General features: G+C 36.9%; 1 protein-coding gene across 4 annotated transcripts in view; it reads right to left on the bottom strand.

Annotated features, from left to right (window-relative positions):
* Positions 1 to 26,121, bottom strand: part of LOC5579522 (protein Wnt-5) — a 158,458-nt gene that overhangs the window by 38,679 nt on the left and 93,658 nt on the right. For all 4 annotated transcript variants that reach the window (XM_021844490.1, XM_021844491.1, XM_021844493.1 and 1 more), the window contains exon 4: positions 25,744 to 25,828. In XM_021844490.1, the coding sequence (XP_021700182.1) occupies positions 25,744 to 25,828 (85 nt within the window). The remainder of the gene's footprint in view (positions 1 to 25,743; positions 25,829 to 26,121) is intronic.

Raw genomic sequence — 26,121 nt, 5'->3', positions numbered from 1 at the left:
TCACAAAAAAATCAATCAGTTCCGAGGCTATACAAAACCAAATATGAGTCAAATCGTAAAGCTTTTGCCTATTATAAAAATAATCAAGCTTGTGGGAAAGGGTATCTGAAGATTTTTCATCATTCATATTAAGGTCTAAGAACTAACCGAAAAATGTATTCTTTTTGAAAATAGTTGATCTATTTCGATACAGAAAAGTCTATCTATATGACTGTTTACAAGAAATAATAATTCCTAGTATCACGTTCCGCTCAAGATTCGTCATTCGCAACGAAATGTTCCTCATTCAATAATAAAAAAAACATTGATGGGATGGCAAATACGTAAGTATCCTATATTATGGATTAAATTGTAGCAATGGTTAACAAATAAAGTCAAAACCTAACAAATGTTGGATTTCAGTGCGATGCAGAAAATGAATGCTGCTGGTGAATTAAACTGCATAGCATAGCATAGACTGACTTTTAATGGCAATGATCACGGAGTAGAAGATTGATCAGAACGGGTAAGAATTACATCTCGATCCGAATGAATAAGGGATGGGATTTTCTGCTTACTCTTGAAGTGCACATTTTAGCAGCTTTAATAATATTGATCAATAATGGCGCCGGTCGAGTCCTCAAAGTCAATTGGTATGGGAAAGGAATGTTTGTGTGTAATGATTGTTGCTGCTAGAGACCGAGAATACCTCTGCATCTCCACAATTACCACGGGAGGGGTGTTTATTAGTGAGGGAGGAAAAAGATCTAGGAGTCAGCTTTGGTCGGTGATGCGATCAACGGATTAGGAGGAAAAATACGACTCTTACTAAAAACTAGGTTTGCATTTTTCTCTCGCGATGAAAAGATGTTGGTAGAAAATTAAAAAAAGATGTAATATTTTAATATTGTGTATATTAAAATAATATGAAACAAGAATAAGGGTGTATGACACTCCCACTTAACACGATTTATCTACTACTCCGCATTGCTGTGCAACGAAAAAGAAAAAGTAAAAAACAAAACGCTCCGGCGGTGAAAAACAAACGAACGAAACCACTTTCTTGAGCTTTTCGAAGCGCACAGCCCTTCTTCTTCTTCTTTCTGGCGTTACGTCCCCACTGGGACAGAGCCTGCTTCTCAGCTTAGTGTTCTTATGAGCACTTCCACAGTTATTAACTGAGAGCTTACTATGCCAATGACCATTTTTGCATGCGTATATCGTGTGGCAGGTACGAAGATACTCTATGCCCTGGGAAGTCGAGAAAATTTCCAACCCGAAAAGATCCTCGACCGGTGGGATTCGAACCCACGACCCTCAGCTTGGTCTTGCTGAATAGCTGCGCGTTTACCGCTACGGCTATCTGGGCCCCACAAGCGCACAGCCCTGCAAAACACGAAAACTGAAAACATACTAATCACTCCAGTGGAAAAAAAGTCAAAACAGTTAGGGGATTTGGGGCATAACGAACACACGGGGAGAGATGGATACTAGCCTGGGACACGGTTATATGGAAAATTTAGATTCTCGCTCCAGTCCAACGCAATATTCTTCATCGTAAAAATACCTATCGAGGTTTGTGTTCAGAATTTTTATAGAGGCCAATGGGCGACCTCTGGCGATTTTTCTTTGCAAAAGTAAGTTTTCCCATAGTAAATCCCATACAAACTTTGAACGGCTGGCGCTAAAATATAGTTTCTCCGATCGAGCTGAAATTTTGCACAGTTGTTATGGGACCAAAATGCTATCCAAAAAGTGGATTGGAGCGATAATCTAAATTTTGTCCCACACTAATGGATACCCCCTTAATCTCTGAGAATATGCATACTTCAACAAAAGTACGTACACTACATGAAATCTGTATTGCATTTGAAATGTTTGATGTTATAAAAGTTTAGTTTTTGCTTCAATCGTCCTTTCAAATTTGACTTCAAGTTTTTCTCAGCAAATTGGCATATAAGCAAGGCGGTGGAAAAATCTAATTTTTGAGTAAAGTAACGAACCCAGATAGGTTCTTTTTAGCTATTATGATTGAGGGAGTGCCCTTTTACATATCGGAACAACTGACAGTCGTTAAATAGTTTGGAAACTCTAAATTTCACGCAAGTGTTCATTTTGTTTCGATGTCTTTTGACCAGTTTTGTTTTCGACACAATTTTCTATCTCACTTTTCGGACATATTATATGATTTTTATTATAATGAATGAATGTAGCACGTCGTACTAATATCAAACTTGAAAAATATATTTCCGTTAATTTAAAACAAACATTTTAAATTTTATTTAAGAAAGTGGCGATAAAAGTAACATTCTGTTTTATACCTTCTCAAGTTCTTGGGGTAGTTGTTTTTCAGAGTTTGTTTTATTTTAAATTGTAAAAAAACGAATAGGGTTGAACCAAACAATGAATCTTTTATTTCTCCCCTACAATATTTTCGAGTTTTTGAGAGGGGTGATAACATGAAAGAAAATAAATTGTTCAGCCTTAATAGATAATTTTTGATCAACCCTAATGAATACGACCGTTGAAAGTGTTAGAGATTGATATATTTTATGTGTTATGGTCAAGAGCCCAGACAGCGTTTACAGTGTTACAGGAATGCAGGAAAAACCTTCCTTTCTGAACCATATGCACCAGACAACGCGGATAAACGTCCACAAGAGGGGCGAGCAATCAATTTATTCAAACGCAATCCTATTGCGTCTGTCTCACTGAAGTAGATGTTTTTCAACATCATTAAACAATTATCACCATGCTGTGATTCACTACTATCGCAACATTACTAAAAACAGGATAGCATCGTTTTCATAGCAAGGAAACCTTGTGGATGTAGACGTTACTAACAATGTGGCACAAATGTTGTTCAAATTTCATCTTACATCAATAGAAATTTTATATGATGACTCCAAAAAGTTGAAAGTAAACAGATCATAATCCGAAGAGCAACCGTCTACCATTGTAGACTCGTTAATGATTTAACGAGAATTGTTGAGTTTGACTTGTATAATCCCCATAGCTTTTTTTCAACAGATCTCCCATTCTCCCATTGGAGTCCATGCCCAAGAGCAGCTACAGAATGTTAAATTCTTTACATTCAATTTCTAAAAGAAGCAAAAAATCAGCTCACGAAGGCTTCAATGGACTACATTTTTGATGTCCATCCTTTTCATAAAAGTAAGTATCACTGGCAGCAGCAGAAAGAAGTTTGCTCTTATTCTTTCTCTGCCGCTCATTCACCAGCTCAATTCATTAAAGTTGTATAATTTAATTCCGTTCGTACCGTGGATGCTCCTGATATTGGAAATTTACAGTGTTTATGGTTTTGGAAATCGCAATGAAAATTAATTGATTTATGCAATTATTGTAAATTGCATGCATAGCTCTTAATGGTTGAATTTCAAAAATAAAAAGAAGGTTCTTCGTTTTTCGCATTACGTTCTCGCTGGAACAGTGCTTGTTCCTCAGCTTAGTGTTCTTATGAGCCCTTCCTCAGTTATTAACAGCTTTCTTGGCCTAAGTTGCCATTTGCTCATTCGTATATCGTGAGGCAAGTACGATGATATTCTATGCCCAGGGAAAACGAGGAAATTTCCATTACGAAAAGATCCTAGACCAACCGGGAGACGAACCCAGACACCTTCAGCATGGCTTTGCTTTGTAGTCGCGGACTCTAACTACTCGGCTAAGGAAGGCCCCATATAAGGACTGTATCGGAAAGTAATTAGCTACATTTGCAACAATCCCTAAAAGTTAGGTTAATCATACAAGTTGTTCTAAATGCTGTGTTTACATTCCACGCTGTCATTTTTACATTTTTTGTCATAATATTGTAAAGTGTTCCAAAATAAATAGTGTTTGTCGCACAAGTCAAACTGTTAAAAATTACAATTACTGTGCGGAAATGCAGTTTTCTTCAGTAAAACACGCTTACATGCTCTTAAAAATGTTTCCAAATATATGGCGAAATTTTTTGCACAAAAAAATATTTCATCCGCCTGTTAGTTCAATAACAAACATTGAAAAAAGTGCTTTTTTCAACACACTCCTTTTTTAGCTTTTCCATTGATCCAAGTTTATGCCAATAATGACCGCTACATAAAAGTAAAGGTGTTATAATTTGGAAATGATTTTTAATATTCATTTGAAGCAGTGAAACTTTTTACTGTTTAGTTATCTTGTAGCAGGGTCTCAAAGATTCATCATATTAGTTCGCGTTTTGTTGACTAGCCTTTTTTTGTTTTCAAATAATGCGTTTTCTTGAAGTTTCTGTTGAAATTTCGGGTTTTTTTAAGTGTTTTTTTTTAAATAACATAATTGATATTTTAACCAAAAAAAAAAAAACGTGTAAATTCAGTCTACAATTGGTCGGGGTTCTGCTAAACCGCACCAAGTGCCAAAAACTTTATTCCAAGATATTTTACTTCAAAGTCTTATCGTGTACTAATTTTTCGCGGACGATTAATTTTACTTTTTTTGTCGCTCACATGCGATTAAAAGTGTCCAATAAGTAAACCGAAATTAAATATACAAGTAAATCATCATAAATTATCGATGTAGTTGGATTTTATTAAAAAATATGAAGCACTCAATTCACTCTGGCTGAACAAAAAATGAAAAATATGGTTCTTGGTTCGGTATGGTTGGATGTGTTTCATAGTTTTCAATAACACTAGTAAAATTGGAGACAGATGATGTTTATCATCACCGTGCATGTTGTAATCCATGTGACAAGTGTTTATATACTATGATAGGAAAGATTCGTATGTATTAAATCAAGGTCCTCACGTGTCCATACATAGTTTCTAATGATCGAAGAAAACCATGAATTAGCTTTGCTAAAGCGCACCAAGTTGCTCCCATTTGGTGCACTTTTGCTGATCAAGTCCACAGTTCAATGCGTGAAGTGTTCATCAGGAATGACCATCATTTCAGCTGTACATCAACCTGCTGATGTTTTACTGCAATATAAAAATAACCACTAATCTAAAAGTTGTTTAATTTTCATTACCGTCGGATGGAACAACAGAAAAAAACGTTTCACCGGGATTCGAACTCGTGCCTTCTGAGTGGTAATCTAGTGAGCTGCCACTAAGTCATCTTCACTTCTTGAAAGATTGGTGATAAACCTGAAACAAGTAATGTGCACTCTGTCTGACGGGGTTTGATGGCGAAAATGCAATTTTCTGTACAACTAAAGCGCACCAAGTCCACCTCAGCTGTTTACACAGTATCAGATTAAATTAGTTCCTGTGTTGTTTGATTAACATATTATATAACAAGCAAATGTAACTATTTATTGCATGTCAATGTCTTCAGTTCATGTCAAAATGTGATTTTCAGATAAACAGTACTTAGTGCGGTGTGGCTGGATAAAATTTCAATGAAAATAGATCAACGCCACCAAAACAATATTTAATTTTAATTAGTCAATTGCTGCCCAATTTTACTGGCCTCTGTTTTTATGAGTAGCTTGGAATAGATAAATTTTAAGAAAATTGAATTGAATTGAAAAAAAATGGAAGAATCTAGCTTTACATCTGAAAAATGAATTCCCTCTGATGACGTGCGTTGGTTTATAGTTCGCTCTGGCTAAACAAAATTACAGTTTTACGTGTCCTTCCAAAGAGAATTTGTGATCTAAGATTACAAGGAATTGTTCAAATTACTCGAAATTTTTATGGTAGAAAGGCTATGATTATTTGAGTCCTCTGGTGTAAAAAAACTCAATTTGGGAAAAATGGCACTTGGTGCGGTTTAGCAGAACCCCGACCAATTGATCAACGAATAGCCCGAGACTGATTCAAAAACCACATTTTGTGCAAATTTAAAACGGAGAATGTGTTCATATCCTAATCTAGTTCTAATACAACAAATATTTTTAATAAGCTTGATGCTCTATCTAAAACTGAAGGTTTGCCAGTCATTTCGATACAAAAGGATGGATTAAACTTGGAGACCAATAATCTTGAGTGTTGCTAATTTCTTTTCGATACATCTTTAAATGTAGATTATGTACAAGTTTATAATACACCCGATTCTGTTTTTGCACGGGGGATGCATACCGTGCAAAAGCGTAAATATTGAGTATGTAAATTTTAATACTGTCTATTACGTTTATTACTAAAGGAAAACATTTCATTCATTACGGTTAAGAGATTTTATCAAGTTGTACGCAGATTTTAGTATTTTTGTCTATCTCTTAGCATTATGGAAAACAAATAACCTGGAAATCAATGCGCATCGTACCCTCATGCATGATGTGCGCATTCTTGATATTGGCAGAAGTTTTGAAACGACATTAAACATAATAACACCAAGTAAATGAAAACGAATTCCACTACAGTTCGTGTCCTTTGGTGTTTACGCTTATTTTGACCCCAACTGCAATGCCGTTTTCAGTGTCGTGTAGTAGAATCTAGTCACGGAGAAAAAATACTCCAGTTTGAAACAACCAAAATGTTTGACTTTCGCCCTCTTGAGGCCAACATATATTTAAAATCGCCCCCTGATATGGTTTTGAAATATTTAATTTGATTCGTTGAAATTTGATGTTTTACAGTCAGCTCTCCATATCTCGATTACTTTTTCAAATCGACGTAAGTAACTTTCCTACGGTTTTGAGAAAATTAATTAAGAAGAATCACAACCCTTCTTCTAAAATTGTTTTTTTTTTGCCGTGAACATCGCTTAAATTTTGCGTTCAATCAGCTCTCGTTCAAAAACTAGGTAATATCTATTATTTCCTACCAAAAATTTATGACAAAGTGGTAAGCCGTTTCATTCAGTTACTTACGACGTTTTTGTATCAGTGTAAAATCGACTCAAGTAGTGTTTTGTTTTGATCCGTTGTTAAGTCACTTTGTCTCTCCATACAATGGAGCGGTAAAAGTAGCGGTTAAGTAGCGAAAGTGGAAAACTAACTTACGCCGTTTCATAAATCCGGAAATTAAACGTTCTAAAAGTGAAAGATCTTGTTGGTTTAGAGTGGAGCACGTAGAATTTCGTTTGCGAAACACGTACAATCGATAAAGTGAATGAATACGTTATCTTTTGGGAACATAACAGTAGCCAATTCATAATTCAAAGTGAACAATGAAGTCGTAGCAAGGTATACGGTCCATAAGGAGCTGAGCAAAAATGGCCAACCCCCTAAAAATAGCGGTTCAATGGTTCACAGCTCATATCTCAGCCATCAGACAAATACATTTTAATTTTATTTCACAATACACACAATGATACACAACTTGAAAAATATACCTTCTTAGCCGGCTGTTTGCTTTTTCAATGCATTAGCCTTCATTGCGGAAATTGTCTTGCAATAGGCCTATTTTTTGTGCATAGAGACTTCAATGCCAAACATCACTCGTGAATCAATTTTCAAAGCAATTACAACGTGTAACGTGTAACGAATCCAATCCAAATTAAAGGCTTTACAACAGGTCTTGCTCTTCTAGACACAGATTGAGCATTCTATATTGAACTATAAAATTCAACAATTCAACAAAACTTTAATTTTCCAACTACCATTTATTGAACAGTTCAAAGTTTTCTATCAAATCGAATACTTCTGGTCAATTATTAGAACTTTAAGTGTGATAAAGTTTGAAATCTCGTCCAAGTGTTTTTGTTGAGTTGAATCCGCATTATGAAAAGAGGATGAAATCAACGCAGTCTCTTCTGTAAGTATATCACTTTTTGACACATTTGTCCACATTGTGTTGTTTTTATGCTGCTTAAGTTAAGAAGGACGAGCTTCAGTCTGTCTATAAATTTAAAATAATATTTCTGAATTTTATGCGTACCTTAATAAGCGAAGGTTGACCTAGATCAATAAAAGTGAACCCTTTGTAACAGTTCTTCATCGAGTTTCAGCAACTGTTACCATTGTTAAGCCTGACTAATGACAAGCAAAGGGGATTTGGCGATATGTAAATCAGATTTCTATATGATCGAAAGTAAAAAGTGGATGCATCATAGGCGAGGGTTGCTTCAGAACAATATAAAAGAAAAAAAAAATATCAACTCACACCCTTTTGGCACCGAAGCTACATGACGTCGCCAGCGTCAACGTAATATTTCCATAATGTCTACCATACGTCCGGAACAAATTAGGGATTTACAACCACTTTTGTCATGCTTTTTTCCGGGATGGGTAGCGTTGAGTGTTCCGTATGGGAAAATTTTATTGCAGAAGAAAGGGGACGTGATCTCAATCGCTAAAATTACGTATTGGGTAAAAATTAGCTTTGGTGTCGAGTGACATAAAAGAACAGCAACCCCAGAATATTAAAAATCCAATATGATATGATCAATAAACCATCAGTATTTTTGACTATACCTTTTCAAATGACTATTATTACTTAGAGTTTTCTAAGGCCAATTCCAAGGTTGATTGTTGTGGAAAAGAGCATGAAGCCTGAATTGACTTCGAGTTTACATTAGCTGGCGGCACTGAAGAATCGTTAGGGTAGAAACACCGGTTTCGGACAGTCTGAGAGAAAATATTTACAAAAAACATACGAAAACCCCTGCCAGTACTACACATACGTCAAACGGAAGCTTTCAATCCAATTCCTTGTAGGTCAACACGTTCTGTCTAGTGAACTGGAGTAGTGGAATTGAAGCCCACCAGAACGATTCCATTGTTTTTCAACGGCATGTTATTCAAGTAAGAATCCTACACTCCAGAAATTTTAGAAATCGATTGAGGTTTGGAAAAAAATGTGACAATTTATTGTTTTTTGATGTGAAAATTGTGATTTTCGATCTAGTTTTTATCTACTGGAAAATAATAGAATTAAAAGTTCATTTTATGTACCTACTTTCATTTTCATATCAGAAATGTGAACGATGTTTTAAAAGTACGTCAACGATGGAACTTGTTTTCAATAAGGTTTCAATGATAAGATTGGAAATGATTGGAATTTGTTTGGAAACTGCATCACTAATATACAGTTTTTCTTTAAATAATGTCGAAATTCCAGAAATATTCAACGGGCCGAAAAAAAAATGTTTCTCCTTCTAATCCCATCAGGCATTCTTCCATGAAAGTTGCTCATATAGTTACATTACATTTTGCGCATAAATGCAGCTGTGATCATTTGCGGCCAAATTAATGTTATCGCATATTTGCTGTATGTCCAGCTTATCAAAATTAAACTGAATACGTTTGTTTTACTTGAATTACATTTCCTCAAACCCAAAAAATTGAATAGTGCCAAACAGTTATGGCTCTCACGTTACGAAACGGCTCTTACAAATACAGTCGAAGCTCGTTATAACGACAACTTTTATTGCGACAAAAGCTCTCTATAGCGACATTTTTTGGTCCCTTGAAAAATATTTTGATGTTATAACTGGTCTCTATAGTGACATTTCTCTATTACGACGGTCCCTTGCGATGTCGTTATAACAAGCTTCGACTGTATATGCACATTCATTTGAAGAATATATCTCAAGCGAGAAGGTGTCATAAGCTTTCAATTTCAAACATTAAATAAGAAATGACTAGTAAGGTACTTTCTAAGCTTAAAATGTTTTATCATAGCAGGCTACTCAAAAATCCACATCGCACAGTGGCGCATGGCCGTACAAAACAAATTCATGTTCTCAAAATCACTTGGTAATATTCTTTATGGACTTCTATACCCTTGAGTGAAGATTTCTCAAAATTTGAGATTGTGTTTTGTTTTCTATTTTTGGCAGCATGGTAAGTGTGGGAAAGTCCGCAAAATTGGACTGCTTTAAATTCATCAACCAACTAATTTATCACCTAGCAAAATTCAAACTCCTGTAACTCAACGAAACCATGGCCGATTTAAGCTCAATAGGTTTCCTTTGAAATCGTAGTTTTATGTTTTTGATTTGGCTATAATTACATTATTCTTAGATTACCATTATCAAGCCATTTGGGACGTATTTGAAATTTCGTCCAACCTCTGTATAAAGGTCCACCACTGTGCGAAAATTGTAATTTTGGTTCAAAAACAGTGGGAAATTTTGAAATTAGTCATAAGCAAAGCAAGAACAATTTGACACGGCACTGTACCAATCATTTATTTCAAAATAGGCTTCTATTAGATGTTAGTTGTAAAGTGAAATGGATTCTTAACCCCTCTACCGGCAGCTTCATTTTTTACCGCAAAATAAATATTCAAATCGTTATAACTTTTTTGTTTTTTTTTGCTTATAGAGACTTTACCGTATTACGGCATTCGTCCCTTTACTTTTTTGTTTTTCAATATTTTTGCACCATTTTTTCACAAGTTCTCAAACAACTCTTCTAGTTTTAAGATCTGTGTCGATATTGATTATTGGTGATCTGATTTTAAAGATATTCCAAAATTCCTTGGGGGATTGACATTTTCCATATAAAATGCCTTTGGCGGCCATTTTGTTTTTGATCTATTTATAAAATGTGGGCTATATAATGCCAGGTAATAATGAGCTTCTCTGAAAAAATCATACAAATCGGTTCAGTATTCTTGGAGATAACTGAAAATTACGATATGATGTTTTTTGAAGTTTTTAAGATCTTTATTTGGCCAGCGTGGTTCCAGAAACCTAAATGGTCATTACTTAAAGGCGGCTGCACCAAATTGCTTCATTTTTTCACAACATAGTCTCATTAATGTATTGTTTCGAAGAGTGAATATCCGAACACGATTAAAATTCTGTAGCCTGAGAAATTAACGGGGGATTGTAGTTACGGGTCGGTCCCCCAAGGAATTTTGGAATATCTTTAAAACCAGATGACCAATGATCAATATCGACACAGATCCTAAAACTAGAAAAGTTTTTTGAGAGCTTGTGAAAAAATGGTGCAAAAATATTGAAAAACAAAAAAGTTTTAACGATTTGAATTTGAATTTTGCGGTAAAAAATGAAGCTGCCGGTAGAGAAGTTAATATTTGGAATGACACGATTTCCAACAATATAAGCATCACAGATTTCTGATTTATTTACAATATTGGACATTTTGTGACTAACCTTGGGCGGTTAGTTATTTATGAAACTATCTGAGAGAAATTTGCAAAGCACAGCAGACATAACTTGACTTGTTTTTGGTGAATTATAATATGTCATTGACAAAAAACAACAAGAGCTAAAATAAAAATGAAAAAAGCATCTGCAAACGGGGGTGACCCATTTCGCATAAAGACGTTTCGCATAAGGACGTTTGGCATAATGGACGTTTCGCAAAAAGCAGTTTCATATAAGAACAGGTAGCATTTTAAAGAAGACATATAATTCTCTTGGTTGTGCTACTTTTCCCCGAATGTCGGTTCCCCGAATGTCGTTTCCCCGAACGCCAGTTCCCAGAATGCTAGTTCCCCGAGTATCCCGTTTCCCCGAATAGCCCACTTCCCCGAAAAGTTTTTAGAACTCATAATTGTCATATATTTATACATTTCAGGGTGGTGAACGTACTGGTCATCTAATATGCACCCTTCTTTATTTGGTTGGCGGTTCTTACGAGTTTTACCGTCCTCAGCATTTTTGGCAACATGTGTATAGCCCCGAAAATGACCAAATACCTCCTTCTTTTGATTGCTTATCGTTCTTTCTATTCACCACCTTGCCACTGAAAACTATTCCAGCACCTATTTGAACCGCTCCACTTTTCGGGGAAACGGGTCATTCGGGGAAATGGCATTCGGGGAAACGGGTCATTCGAGGAACTGGCATTCGGGGAACCGACATTCGGGGAAACGACATTCGGGGAAAAGTAGCACAATCAATTCTCTTTATGCCAAACGTCCATTATGCGAAACGTCCACCCATAATATTATGCGAATCGTCCTTATGCGAAACGTCTTTATGCGAAATGTCCCACCCCCTCTGCAAACACTTCAAAAGACTATGATAATCCAAGTAAAAAGTGGATGGAGATCGAATTCGCAAGGTGAGCTGTGTTGCTTTCGATTTTTCAGCTGTCTGAAAATAAGAAATATCACCTCAAAGTTACGTGCTATTTGATCATAAATTTAGAAATTAAATTGATTTGATAGGGGCAGGCTGGTTAGTAAGACATGGGAGAGGAAAAGACCAAAATTGTGCAAAATAGGATTTCGTGGATTATGGACTTCCTGTGCGTATCAAACAAGTGTTTCATGGTCAATATTCGATGAAGTTTTAAACAGTTCGTCACTTATCCTTGACAGCCTAGCTCTAGTAGAATTGGAATTCGGTCCCAAATTTCTTAGCAAAAAGTATGTTTACACATTAGAGCTATTTTGTAATCAAAGTTATAAATTTCCATGTAACGTGAAACGCCTATGCATGACAACGCCCAATATACTTATCGTAATGCTTTCTATTTCATTACAACAGAATGCAGAAATATTTTGATTTTTTTCCAAAAACTTTCAAAGTTACCCCGTTTTACGGTGGTCTTCATTTATACTTGGTCGGTGTTCAGACAGACCGGACTAGATGATATTTTAGTGTTCTAAAGATACGTTAAGGACCCCATAAATTTTGATTTTTTACGATGCTGTTTTGATACACATGTATCATCAAATAGATAAGGTACATTATTACAGCGAATAATGCCAATATTTCTTCATTTCAAATGTCTGGGGTACGTTTTCCTGAAACCATTAAACGGCACTTGGTTCAGTCTGTCTGAACACCGACAACTTATCCTGGGTTAAACATTAGAAGCCTAGATAGCCGTAGCGGTAAACGCGCAGTTAGTCAGCATGATCAATCTGAGGGTGAGGGTCGTGGGTTCGAATCCCATCGGTCGGTTATCTTTTCATAAAGGAAATTTCCTCGACTCTCAGTTAATAACTTTGGAAGTGATCATAGGAACTCTAAGCTGAAAAGCAGGCTTATAGAATCGTAGAAAAAAAAAACAATTCGGTAGGTTGAAAGGTATCCACAAAGTACTCAATTTGGCGAAATTAGTAACAGAAAATTTTTAAATAGTGATCAATTTGCCCTCGGTTTACGGTACTGTCGCTACGTGATGCAAATGTGAAGAGTACCTTTATTTCTTTTACCATGCAGTTGCTCTCGGTAAATTGTATAAACTAATTAACATGAGTTTCAATCCGTTTTCATACGCAAATAGTCGATCTCCCCAGGATAGATGACTCCAGCTGAGTGGCGTGATTGGAAGAGTAGCTAATATTCAATATACACGTATGGGCGAAGTATCACAAAAAAGTGCGGGGATTGCAAAGAGATCTAGCAGGTCTGCTACAGGGTTTGAACGAAATCTAGGTACGGAGGAAATTGTGAACCATAGCGAGCGGCACAAAATAAAAGAGAAACTCGCCATAATCTAACACATTTCAGTGACGTGACGAATCAGATGTAAGTGAACGTTTTACCATTATACTTGGAAGGGTTACGGGGTGAGCTCTTTACACGCTACACATAGATGAGCTGCACGAAGCTGAGGGCAACATATCGGCAGCTTTGTGTGCATATATAGGTTATGTTTGGAGTTGCATATAGGTACTATCCATAGCAGAGAAAATATTAAACTCAATTATAAACAGGAAACATATAATCTCAATCATCGTAAAGAAGAATCTATAACATGTGCCCGGCCCGGAGCACGCCATCGGCAAGCTATTTGTCCGGTGGAGTTAGAGAATCGTGAAAAAGCTGCTCACATCTCAAAGACACCGACACGCTGTTGTAGAAACACAAATGAAGAAGAGGGTAATGTAAAATGTTGATGATAAATTACATAATTGCAATGTGATTAACGATTAGAAGAAAAACCTGCACACGCCGCCTTAGTTTTGCAGTTGATATAAACTTGTTCATCCGACTTCAGTAGAATAGCTCATGATGAAAAGGACGAGAAATTATGTGAAATTTACATGCATGTTACATTTAAGATTATGACTAATTTAATTCAAACTATGGTTCATATATTTCTATCTTTACTCATATTTTTCAGTTTAATTTCAATTCTGCAGGAAGACTTTACCTTCTCATCAAACGATCCAGATTTAGAAATATGTGGATGTTTTTTCTGCTATCTTGATGAATTCAGAAGTACCGTAAAACGGGGCAACTTTGATAATGCGGGTAACTTCGATAGTGCGAGACCCACAACATACTAAACGAAATAACAAAGTTTCTGTTAATCCGTTAAGCAAAACGAATGTAAAAGTAAAGAGTATTAGTATGACACTTCACGTCAAAGCTATTTTCGTTGGAATCAAGTACTTTTGAGGATTTATATGCAAATATTAAAAAATTATAATATTTTAGCATTTTTTAAAAGCTTGCAAACAATCTGTTCTACGATTACTATTTGATGAAGCCATAATAAGTTCGTCACTTATCCTTGACAGTCTAGTTTTAGTAGAACATAAATTTGGTCTCAAATTTCTTAGCGAATACCAGTCTTACAAACTGGGACCATTTTTGTAATCGAAGTCATAAATTTTCATATAGCGTTAAACGCCTAGAGGTATGCAACGCCCTATAAATGTTCCGTAAATCATTCAATTTTGTGCGACTATCAAAGTAACCCCAAAACCGAAAACCGACATTCGATTATATGAAAAATTATATATCCATTCAGAATAAACCTTTTGGCAATCTATCAACTGCAAACGATAGTTAGGATACCAGTACTTGTTTTTAAAATACAAATAATAATTTTTTGAAACAGCATGCATAAATATTCAAGTTTCCTTCGAAAAAACTGTCAAAGTTACCCCGTTTTACGGTACCGTAATTCGGATTAAATTGATCATTTTTCACGGTTTATCTTGTCTGCTTTCTAAAATGTTGACAATGCCAAACAACTAATTGCAGGAAAACAAGTACGAAGGTGAGCCTCATTGGCTCATGCACCGAAATTTATTAACAAATGTAATTTTTAGTGCTAAGAAACATCTCTAATATGAAAAATCGGGGGATCTTATTTCGGGGTGCAACTGATCACTTGTCAATGCGATTATTATTAGTTTTCGAAACAACTCTACATAATAAATTTGAGCTCCCTGAATCCGAATATGCTTGCTAAATTCTTAACACTACAATATTTATAGGAATAATGAATAGTAAAATTTCAAGAATTACGTGGAAACGCCTAAATGTATGCAATTTCTTAAGGAATTTTCTGAAATCTAAAATAAGTTCAATAATTTCGATCGAATGATCAAATTGTTACCAGCTTTGGTGATATAATCTGGTTCGGAGATATATCTTAAGCATCCTCACAAACTTTCAGGTTTACCATGTTCAAATACTTGTTTCGAACTAGAAGTTTACGGATGTTTGTCAATACTGCACCGTACATGATTTTGAGTATAAGTGTGTGTCTGGCTGTCGAATGTTGCTTTCCTGCTGTTAGCGAACGAATTCTATATACTGTACTGTTACTACTATGTTTAATGGATTTCATTACGTTTGATAGTAAGACTACCTATTATTCATCCCGGAAGAACTGCAGTCAATATCAAATTTGTGATTGTTTCACCAAAAAGTTCGAAAAAAAAAATCTTCGAAGTACTACCAATAATCCGCCATACAGCACTCAGTTGCTGCATCGCATTCTTCACTCTCACACTATCGAATGGTCTGCCAGAGTTGCAAAATGTCAAAAACTATTGGTGAAAATGTGTCGGTGGGTTCCATGCTAAGTGTATAAATTTATCCACGGAATGAAAATATAATCTGTAAAAAGTACACACTTAAATTATTTCACCGACCTCAGTAAAATTTTTCGCCGAGAACCCAACAGCTGAGAATTCGGTAATTTTCAATGCCGAATCTCGGTACTTATTTTACCGAGATTTCGGCAATCCAAATTTTTTGCCGAGATCTCGGCGAACGTTACCGAGATTCGGTAAATGATTACCGAGATCTCGGTAAAAGTTTTACCGAGAATCGTCAAATTATTACCGAGATATCAGCTGTTGGGTTCTCGGCGAATCCGTTTAAGTGTGTATCCTCATACCTTTTGAATTTTCACTGCCTACAGTACAATGTTACGCGAAAATTCGCTATTCGGAAAGTTTACAAGCTAAATTTAAGTCTTTTTCATCACATGTCTCGTTGCCTGACTGATCAAAAGGAGAATCAGAGTACCATAGTGGTCGCTGAATCCCTTGGAAATACGGATGCAATTATTGTTAAGAAGCTTGTATCTAGCTGAACAGTTGTGTCTCGCCTTCCATATGTTTTTTTTTCATGCATCTCTAGGAGTTAAAAAAAAATCTTCTTAAAACTGGCCTGTATTTGTTCATGCTCATGCCACAGTGTATGGTTTGGCACTGTGTGGGATTCGCAATGGGGCGCCTACCCACTAAAAAACAGTCTCCTAGGTACACCGTCACCGTAAATAATTCTTCTCCGGCACCACCTTGCGGTATTACTTCGAAGAAGAGGCGACACATGCTACGCGCACCCTTCATTAAGCCCTTCGGCTCCATTAATAATTTGTTAGTGTTCCTAGTTTGTGATCTAAACATGCCATATTCAGCCATTCGGCTCACGATACCATGGGTGCCAGAAACTCCCTGACGAAAGAAGTTCTCTCGGTGCTGGACGCGTGCCATTTAGCACTCCAGGTTCTCGCGCACTACTCGGATAGTCCCCGGCGGTGAATCTACCCTATCCCGACGAAGAGTTCCCCGGAGGTGGAAGTTTTTCCGGTACCGATGCTGCCCGGATAGGTGCCAAGGTCGATCCTGCGATTCCGGTTGGCGGATGACTTCCGGTTCACAGGTGCCCTGACGACCAATTTGACAAGACAATTTACACCGTCTTCAGCTCAAGGCTGCACAGACTGAACAATCACAAACATTAGGCAACGGACAACACGAAACACCCAGTAGTCCAATGATGAATTTTTCGTTTGACGAAAAGTTTCCACCGACTGGAGTGGGAATCGAACCCACACTTCATGGCACAAAATGCCTAAACGACTGACGCCGCTAACCGCACGGCCACGAAGCCTACAACTTCCGGTGCTTTTCCACGATCTACTCGGTCTTGTCCCCGACGGTGGATCAAGCCTACCTGCCGGTTGGGTGCCGCCGAGGTCGGTTCGGCGATTCCGGTTGGAGACTGACTTCCGGTTAACCGGCGCCTCGACGACCCAGAACCAGTACTGCGTCGCGTTCTGCTCGGTCTAGTCCCCGGCGGTGGATCTAGCCTACTCCGGTCGCGCCGCGTGCGCCATTTAGCGCTCCATCATCTCGCGCTCTACTCGGATGGTCCCCGACGGCGGATCCATCCTACTCCAACAGAGAGTTCCCCGACGTAGGAAGATCCCCCGAAACCGACCGGGAGCCATTTAGCTCTCCAACATTTGTGCGCGGCTCGGGCAGTATACGACCGGGCTACGAAACCCGACCCGAGTTGTCGCCGCGCGCACTTCCTTGTTCCTCCCTCCACTTCTGCTGAAGCAATGACATTATTTTCGTCACCGCCATGTTCACCGCGTTCCACATCACCTCATCGCTACACATTCTATCCACTACGTTGTCTACGGTTACGTCAGCACCACAGACCGCTGTCATCTCGCTACGTTCCGCAGCAAAACGTGGACACTCGAAAATGACGTGTTCCGGCGACTCCTCTACGACTGGACACTCAGCGCAGAGCGGCGACTCTGCGTGGCCGAACCTGTGCAGATATTTCTTGAAGCAGCCGTGACCTGACAAGAACTGCGTCAAGTGGAAGTTGACTTCTCCATGGGATCTGCTCACCCATTTCGCCAGATTTGGAATAAGGCGATAAGTCCACCTTCCCTTCTCAGCGGTATCCCACTCGCGTTGCCATTTCACCATCGTGTCGGCTCGGGCAATCTTCCGGGCTCCTCTAGTACTACTAGCTTCGTAGCACTCCTTATCCTCTTCCTCGCCTTCCATATGTGTCGTTTAAAGTTGGTGTTGGTGATAGTCTCCGTGAACGTGCATTGTGCTCGTCAACTTGGCTCAAAGGCATTTGTTTTAGAGAGTTCAAAGAACAATGTTATACGTGGGAACCTCAAATACGAATAGCACGTGTTGTGAAAAACTGTAAAATTGAATATGAAATTTCGTCGATAGATTAGTATTATTATGCAATTCTAAAGTATTGGATGCATTCATATTGCTATTGATTGTTGTGTAATTTTGTGCATTTTCATCTAGTCTATTCTTCTTCTTCTTCTTCTTCTTCTTTCTGGCGTTATGTCCCCACTGAGACAGAGCCTGCTACTCAGCTTAGTGTTCTTATGAGCACTTCCACAGTTATTAACTGAGAGTTTACTATGCCAATGACCATTTTTGCATGTGTATATCGTGTGGCAGGTACGAAGATACTCTATGCCCAACCCGAAAAGATCCTCGACCGGTGGGATTCGAACCCACGACCCTCAGCTTGGTCTTGCTGAATAGCTGCGCGTTTACCGCTACGTCTATCTGGGTCTTTTATTTTCATCTAGTATTAAGAACAATATTCAATTAGATCATAAGAGATCCGTTGAATGAAATAAATAAATAAATGAAATATTTTACATTATTTTCATAGATATAAACATTCTTTAACGCAAAAAGCTTCACAAAACATAATTCGTCAACGTCCATTTACTGCAGGTTCAATTGATTTTTTTGCTCCTTTAAGAAGAAATAAAATCGTGTGACACGAAGATCAATTTCACCCGAATTTTACGAAGCAAATCAGCATGAATCAAAGTATACCAAAGTCAAGGAAATTTCAATTACGAAAAGATCCTGGTCCGATCAGAACTCGAACCCAGACACCTTCAGCATTGCTGTGCTTTGTACCCGCGGACTCTAACCACTTGGCTAAGGAAATCCCCACTGTAGAAAAGCTAACATAACGTATTTTATTCTTAAGGCTCAATCATCGAAAACTAAAAACCAGTTTTTTCGTTCAGATTTAAAGAAAACCTCATAAAAATCTATCATTAAATTACAGTTTGTAAGTGCAATGCAATGATAGATTTTCATGAACACTGCCTCGATTTTGAGCGAAAAAACTGGTTTTGAAAAGCGATGATGGTTATTTTCCTCTTAGTCAAATGGTTCGATTGTTGAGTGTGAGGTGAAAATTCTTTGTTTGTTACTCGGAATTTTAAGAATGATGCTTTAATTTTCAATTACGTTCAGTTGCTACACACAAGTTAAAAACTGCAGTTTAGAAAAAAAAAATCTGTCACTCGTATATTTCAAATCATCAACTGATTGAAAAGCCTGAGACCTTACTAGCACCAATTCTGATGTGCAGCGAACAAAGAAGAGTTCGATTCTTAAATTCGAGCCCACTCGATTCGTTTCAGAATAAACAAGACGGACTATTCCTATATGACGATGCAGACATTCATCATTTATCGTGGGCAGTAGTTCTCGGCGATGACTTTGCGTAACTTGAGGTCGGCTTTACTTCCGTTTGATCATGCTTGTGTTTCAGTTTTAATGCTCATTGCTCAGCATCGAGCGGTATCGGATTTTAATTGAAAAGATAATATTTTTTTGGTTGTTTGCGTTTGAATCTGTTCGTTGGGATTAATTTATAATCGGTTTACGTTATGACAGATCCCTCTCATATCATGCTTATACGTATAACAATAACTGTGCTGAGCATGAAACTGCATTTATCCTTAACCTTACTTTCCTCTGCGTTCAATACGGGTCGACTAGGATTGACTGTTTTTGATCGGCAGTGGCGGACTGTGTTGTTCATGGTTCTTGCTTTTCATTCATGCAAGATACGGTTAGATAGAAAGATATCATCGCTTGGATTGGTTGCGAAGCGAGTGGGTACATTTTGTGAGCAACCCGCAGTCGGAATCGACTTATACAGAGGGGTTGGCATTTATCCCGAAGTATGTATGAATACACAAAGAATTGTGAGTTTAGCGAGAAGAACTACGTTGGAGAATGATAACAACATGTCTGTGGAAATCTGCCATGCATCGAAAAACGTTCATTTGATGGTTCATTGACTATCAAAGCAAAGGATTTTTTCGTTAGACTGTGTTGTGGATCGTTTTAAAAGATGTGCATTTATAAGTGGTGTCATCATTTCTAAATGGTGGCTGTATATTTTAATTATAATCGACTTTTAATATGAAAACATTGTTTAGTTCTTCAAATATTTTAATTCAATATTTGCTTCAAATATTTTAATTCAATATTAAATCACAATTTGTTAAATCTATACAAATAAATTTAAAATGAAGTTTGTGTGTCGAGCTTCATCACAAATGTTAGGTTCCTTGATGCGTTAGGGTGCTGTTATTGGCCACGAAGCCAACCGTACCGTTACCGTAAATGGGGTAACATTGAACAGAATTATCGTCCTTGTAAAAAGTTGGAATTACCATTTTTTTTAAAACATTTTAAATGCGTGAATGGTGTTTGACTTTCTTATACCTTCTTATATAGATTTTTTTTTCCTGAAAACTGAGTTTTGTTCATGCGTAACAAGAAGGCTACTACCAAAAATTCACGAATCACGTTAGATCTGAAATTGGTATAAACAAGTAAATAATAGTTTTGCTAAAAATGGAAGCACCAAAAACGAATCCGTTAGCAAATGTATGTTCAATTCATAAAAATTAACAAATTACTCTGAAGAATGCAGAAATTGCCTAGGAAAGTGACTGACTACCTGATTCCAGAAGTAAATGACTTGTAAGAGTCGGTTTCATATTCGTCATCGGGAGACAAGAATTTCGTAAGCAACTGAACATTGTTTACACGGGTGATTGATGTTATCCCAAATCAGCCTAAAAAATAATCACATAAAACTTTCAGAATACAAAATATAGTAGAGTAAAGTGGGGCAAAAGTTTATTTCTCAGATTTCTAGCTTAATTCAAAACAAATATCATGATGGTTTTAATGATTTTCAAGAATTTCATTCAAAATATCATAGAAATTGATTGAGATTTGTAAAAGTTATAACTATTTCTTGATTTTTGAGCAGTTGAAACAAAATAAATACAATACAGTGAACTTTCAACATATTGGCTACAACTTTGCTGAACAAACTTGTGTCAAAATATTTACCCATTTTAAGTTATTAAAGTTTAAACATTGTTTGTCTAAAATGAGTTTTTGCCACACTGGTGGCCAGAGTTCGAATCAACTGTGGGGCAAAAGTTCGCTGGCTAAAACTCAAAATATCGATACTTTCCTGGTAGGCACACTTTATACCAGCCGTAAACTTATGTTTGCAGAAAAATACACACTAAATTTTCATCAAAAAATTCCCTAAAACAGGGTTAACTGTAATATACCCAAAAATAGCAGTTTTTCACAAAACTAAGCGAAAATGTAAAATTTTGGTGACATTTTTCGCACGATCAGGCAAATTTCGCTAAATTGGAAGATAATATGTGGATTTTAGGCAATTTGAAAATTTTTCAGAGACTATACACATGGGTCAAACTTTTGCCCCACTATGGGTCAAAAATAGTTTTCAAGCATTTATGCAAAAACTAATGCACCTCAAAGCATCCTTATGATAGGCCTAGAAACGCCCTGACATAAAATATTGAAAAGATTTTATCTTTATTTGGTTCCATGCAACGAAAGTTTTTTTTTTACCGAAAATTACAATATTCTCGTCTAAAAACTACAAATAGCCATAACTTTTCCAAATATCAATCGATTTTCATGATATTTGAAGTGAAAGTTTCTTACTTGAATAGCATGATGTATTGATGTCATCAGTTTTGTTTTGAATTGATTTAGAAATCTTAAAAAGAGACTCTTGGCCCACTCGAACTTTAACCCCATTTTACTCTACATATGGAAAACATTTTTGCCCATAGTGGGGCAAACGTTCAAATCAGCGGGGCAAAAGTTCTTCCCTAATATATATTCTCAAAGAAAAACTTGCAAATTGTCTAAAATCTTCTATTATCTCTAAATTTAGCAAAATATGCCTGATCGTGCGAAAAAATACTAAAATTTCATTTCGCTGAATTCACTGTTCTTGCTAGGGCAAAATTTCGTTCGACCCAATTTTTCCAGTAATATTATTGGCAATATATTTGAGTACCACTGTGTGGTATTTGTTTCTTATTAATTGTTCTAAATTTTCTGGAAATATTTCAAAATTTGTTCAATGAAAGTGTGACAGTGCATGTATCAGGTATTAGAATTTATCGTGAGAGAGGGGAGACGGGGTATAGAAATTCCGAAAAATGATAGCCGTCATATTTGAATCTTCCCCTAGAAAGGGGGGAGGAGTACGAAGAGAGGGAGGATGTCAATATAGGAGATATAGGATATAGGAGAACAATATGTCCTAGTATGAACATATTGTTTTCTCTCACAATGATCACTCATTTCGGTATCGGGCACACATACTTTGTTGTTCTCAGAGGGATCACACGCAAATCATGTCACGCCCCATAATTCCTCGCTTCTTCAAATAATATCGAATGCTAATGCCTTGGATGAATTTTACTGAACCGACAAAAGCCACAGATCATTTAAGATTTTTTAACGCTTGTCACGCTCTGCCTAACCTCCACCACCTTGGAGCGTGACATGATTTGCGTGTGACCCCTATCTAGACTGAGAACAACAAAGCACAGAGAAACAGACGTAACACTTAGAACAAATTGCGATCAAAATCATAGTCACGAAAACATGTACGCCCAATGCTAAAAACTCTGTAGTTGGCCGATGGACCAACAGGTGGCGGTAGTGTGTAAACGTCAAACACGAACAAAAACGACGCAAGCGCTGCGGGTTGGCGATTGACCACCTACCATATATTCGAATTGATCGTTAAAAAGTTGGTCGATGGACAGCATTGAGAGTGTGACGTCTGTTTGTCTGTGAACAAAGTATGTGTGCTCGATACCGAGAGAAAACAATATTTTCATACTATTGGGGGGTTCTCTTATATTGACATCCTCCCTCTCTTTGTAGCCCACCCCCCCCATCTTTTATGGTGAAGATGAATCGAAGCCAAACTTCATATTTTCAAGAGCACAAATCTGGAGAATCAAACATCTGTTTAAGCTGAAAACTTAATCGATTAGTCACTAGCTGGTAATGACCAATCGATTAAGTTTTCAGCATAAACAGGTGTTCGGTTCTCTACATTTGTGCTCTTGAAAATTTTAAGTTAAGTGGTTTCGATTCATTTTCACCTTATAGGGGAAGATTCAAATACGACGTCCATTGTTTTCCGGAACTCTAGACACCCCTCTCCCTTCTCTCACGCTTTCTCCAATACCTGACACATGCACTGTCACACTTTTATTGACCCCCTCCTCACCCAGATAATGGACGTCATTTTTGGATGACCCCTAATATGAATGTTTATAATATCTCATGTAAAACATCGTTGAGATATGTCAAATACATCACTGCGAGCGTAAATCGCTATAGCGCCATTATTTGTCCTCAAATTGGACCAGCGCAATAAGAAATGTTTCACAAAATCGCACATAACTTTTGATCAATAAACCTCTGATACACCTCTGATTTTTTCATATTTTGTATGATTCTACCCCATTACCCCGAATCCCATTACCCCGAATGACATTAACCCGAACGCCATTACCCCGAATTCCAAAACCCCGAACGACCCATCACCCCGAATGACATTACTCCGAATTCCTATATCATGGGGAAATGTCATCAAAATCATCTTGTGAAGATAATTGCAAATTCGGGGAAATAGCATTCGGGGTGATGGAATTCGGGGTAATGGTACATTCGGGGTAATGGAATTCGGGGTGATGGCATTCTGGGAAATGGCATTCGGGGTAATGGGGTAGAATCATTTTGTATAAACTTAGCTCAACTTTCCAATGAAGCAAAAACTTTTAAAATCGGTGGTTGCGAACACAATGAAAATTCAGTTTTACCGATAAAAACCAATATGGCGGCCAAATCCAATATGGCCGCTAAATACTTTTATTTTTGCAAATGTTTTCTCCTATGTTTTCTCGTTCCAAAACCATGTTATTGTCTAGAGTTTATTGAAGAAATTTCTGAGTTATGGCAGTTTGAGTAAACCAAGAATTGACAAAAATCGAGGGGCCCTCAAAAACTGTTTCAATTATAACTACCGAGGGGTCCATCAATTTGACCAACCGAATGCAGTTTCTTTACATACTCGACAGGAGCTTTCTAATAAGCATACATTTGAACATTTTGAAAGACCAAATGTAAATAGTGGGCCGGTCTCAGCGAGAATTGCTCATATGACAATTTAGATAAAATCGGATATGCCAGAACAATCAACGAAAACCCATTACCAAAAATACGTCAAAGTTGGCGAAAAAATCCATCAAGAATTTCTTATCAAGCCTTAGTCAATAATGACACTATGAATTCAGAGAGATTTTTTAAAGCAAGCTGCCAAAAAATTCCGAAGAGTCTGTAAATAAACTTAAACTCGCGTAGTATATTGTATTGTCTCTTTTGATAGCTCCGAGATAAATGCATGTCATTTCAATAGTTCGAATATAAACATTCAAAAACAATAGAAGGAAAATCCAAATAATTTCATAATAAGTCGGAAAAGAAATTCAGTTTTTTTTAATTTCACTGGAGATTTCTGTAAGTTGATAACTTTATTTTATAATTTATTAAATTTCCTTAAAAATTAGTACTCAAGAATCTGACATTACATTATCAGCAATAATAAAAAAACAGTTTTTTTTCTTTTATTTTTTTTCTGTGGGCACCATTATTTCTAGATAGCAAAAAAAAAGGAGCACAGATAGAATTTGAACACCATTGCTTCGAAAAACAGGTTTAGAAAATCTGGTGAACGAATACGGATATATTTTTCTACACTTTTTGTTGCAAGGGCTTCGCGGACCTTTTGAAAAGTCGGCACAGCCCCCTAGGGATTCGATTCGCGGACATCCGGTTAGGAAGAAAGGTCCAGAACTTTTTTACACTTTCCACAAATTTGAAATCCTAAAATTTGACAAAGTTCTGGTGTAGAATATGACATTTCCCAACAAAATTTTGCTAAATTTGCTCATAAAACTTAAAAATAGTGCATTTGATTAAAACGGAGTTTTCTAGAAGACTTCAGTAAATAACAAGGACTATTTGAAGCTAAAATCTTCAATGGTTGTTCTTCAGCGCTGAAATATGTAGCTCCAAAAAAAACTTTTTGAAAATGTGTTCCTCATTTCTTTTTTTTTTTTTGTTTTAGCATAAGCCTGATCCATATTTAAAATATGTTTTTTTATGAACTTTGTAGATACATCCATTATCTATGTCCACTGTCAAGTTTGTTTGCAATTAAAATTTAAAAAAGTTAAAAGTTTTCGTGCTTGACATTATTCGTGGTTACACATCGGAACACTTGAAGTATAAAAGGATGGACCTGAGATTGATCATATAAATCTCATCTTTTGGAATCTGTTGATTTAGGCTTCTTCAACATTATTCTAAAAGTCTAATTTTGAAGAAGGGAACTCAAAACACAGAGCCAAATAATTTTCATTATTCATAGTTTACTTACGAAGGATTATGATACATTCACATCTGCACACTATGGGCACGGTTCAAGGACACTTTCTTTGGCCACACGAAACGGAGAAAATGAGTAGGGGAATCATCTGCCAACATACCCCGAGATGAATGGACCGTGATTCGAGTGGCACCTATAACGAAGACCATTAGCAGTAGCAGGTAGGGCAGGTAAGAGGCAGCTTAGCTCTATTGGCGGTTTGTATACTCATGAGAATAAAGAACCTCAAAGGCGGCATGAAGGAAAAGAAACCTGATATGTAGGATAGACACGGTCACAGTCCGTTGATAGGACAAGTTTACAAACCTATATTTGAAACTGGTCCGAATACGGTGTCGTCCTCTATAGTGCTGCAGTTCCATCGGCGATGCTTGAATTGGTGCTTGCATTCCTGAAATAAAACATAGCAATTAGGAATCTTAATATAGTAATTGTGCAATACAAAAGTTTTTAACATGGATGATTCATACTTTTTGATGTTTTGAATTTCATAGCATATTTTTTATATCAGAGTCGTCCGATCGGCATTGTTCAAAATCAGTTAAGGTTCCTTACTCGGTATGAAATGAAATGAAACTTTTTGTGGGCACTCCGTTTGGAATGACCTAAATTATATATTATTCTGATTTTACGATTTCATTTCAATGTAGTGCAAAAATATTCCAAAATTCTCAAAAAGTTGCG

This window comes from Aedes aegypti, chromosome 2, assembly GCF_002204515.2.
Source record: "Aedes aegypti strain LVP_AGWG chromosome 2, AaegL5.0 Primary Assembly, whole genome shotgun sequence".
Classification (NCBI taxonomy): domain Eukaryota; kingdom Metazoa; phylum Arthropoda; class Insecta; order Diptera; family Culicidae; genus Aedes; species Aedes aegypti.
This window is presented reverse-complemented; position numbering and strand designations above follow the sequence as displayed.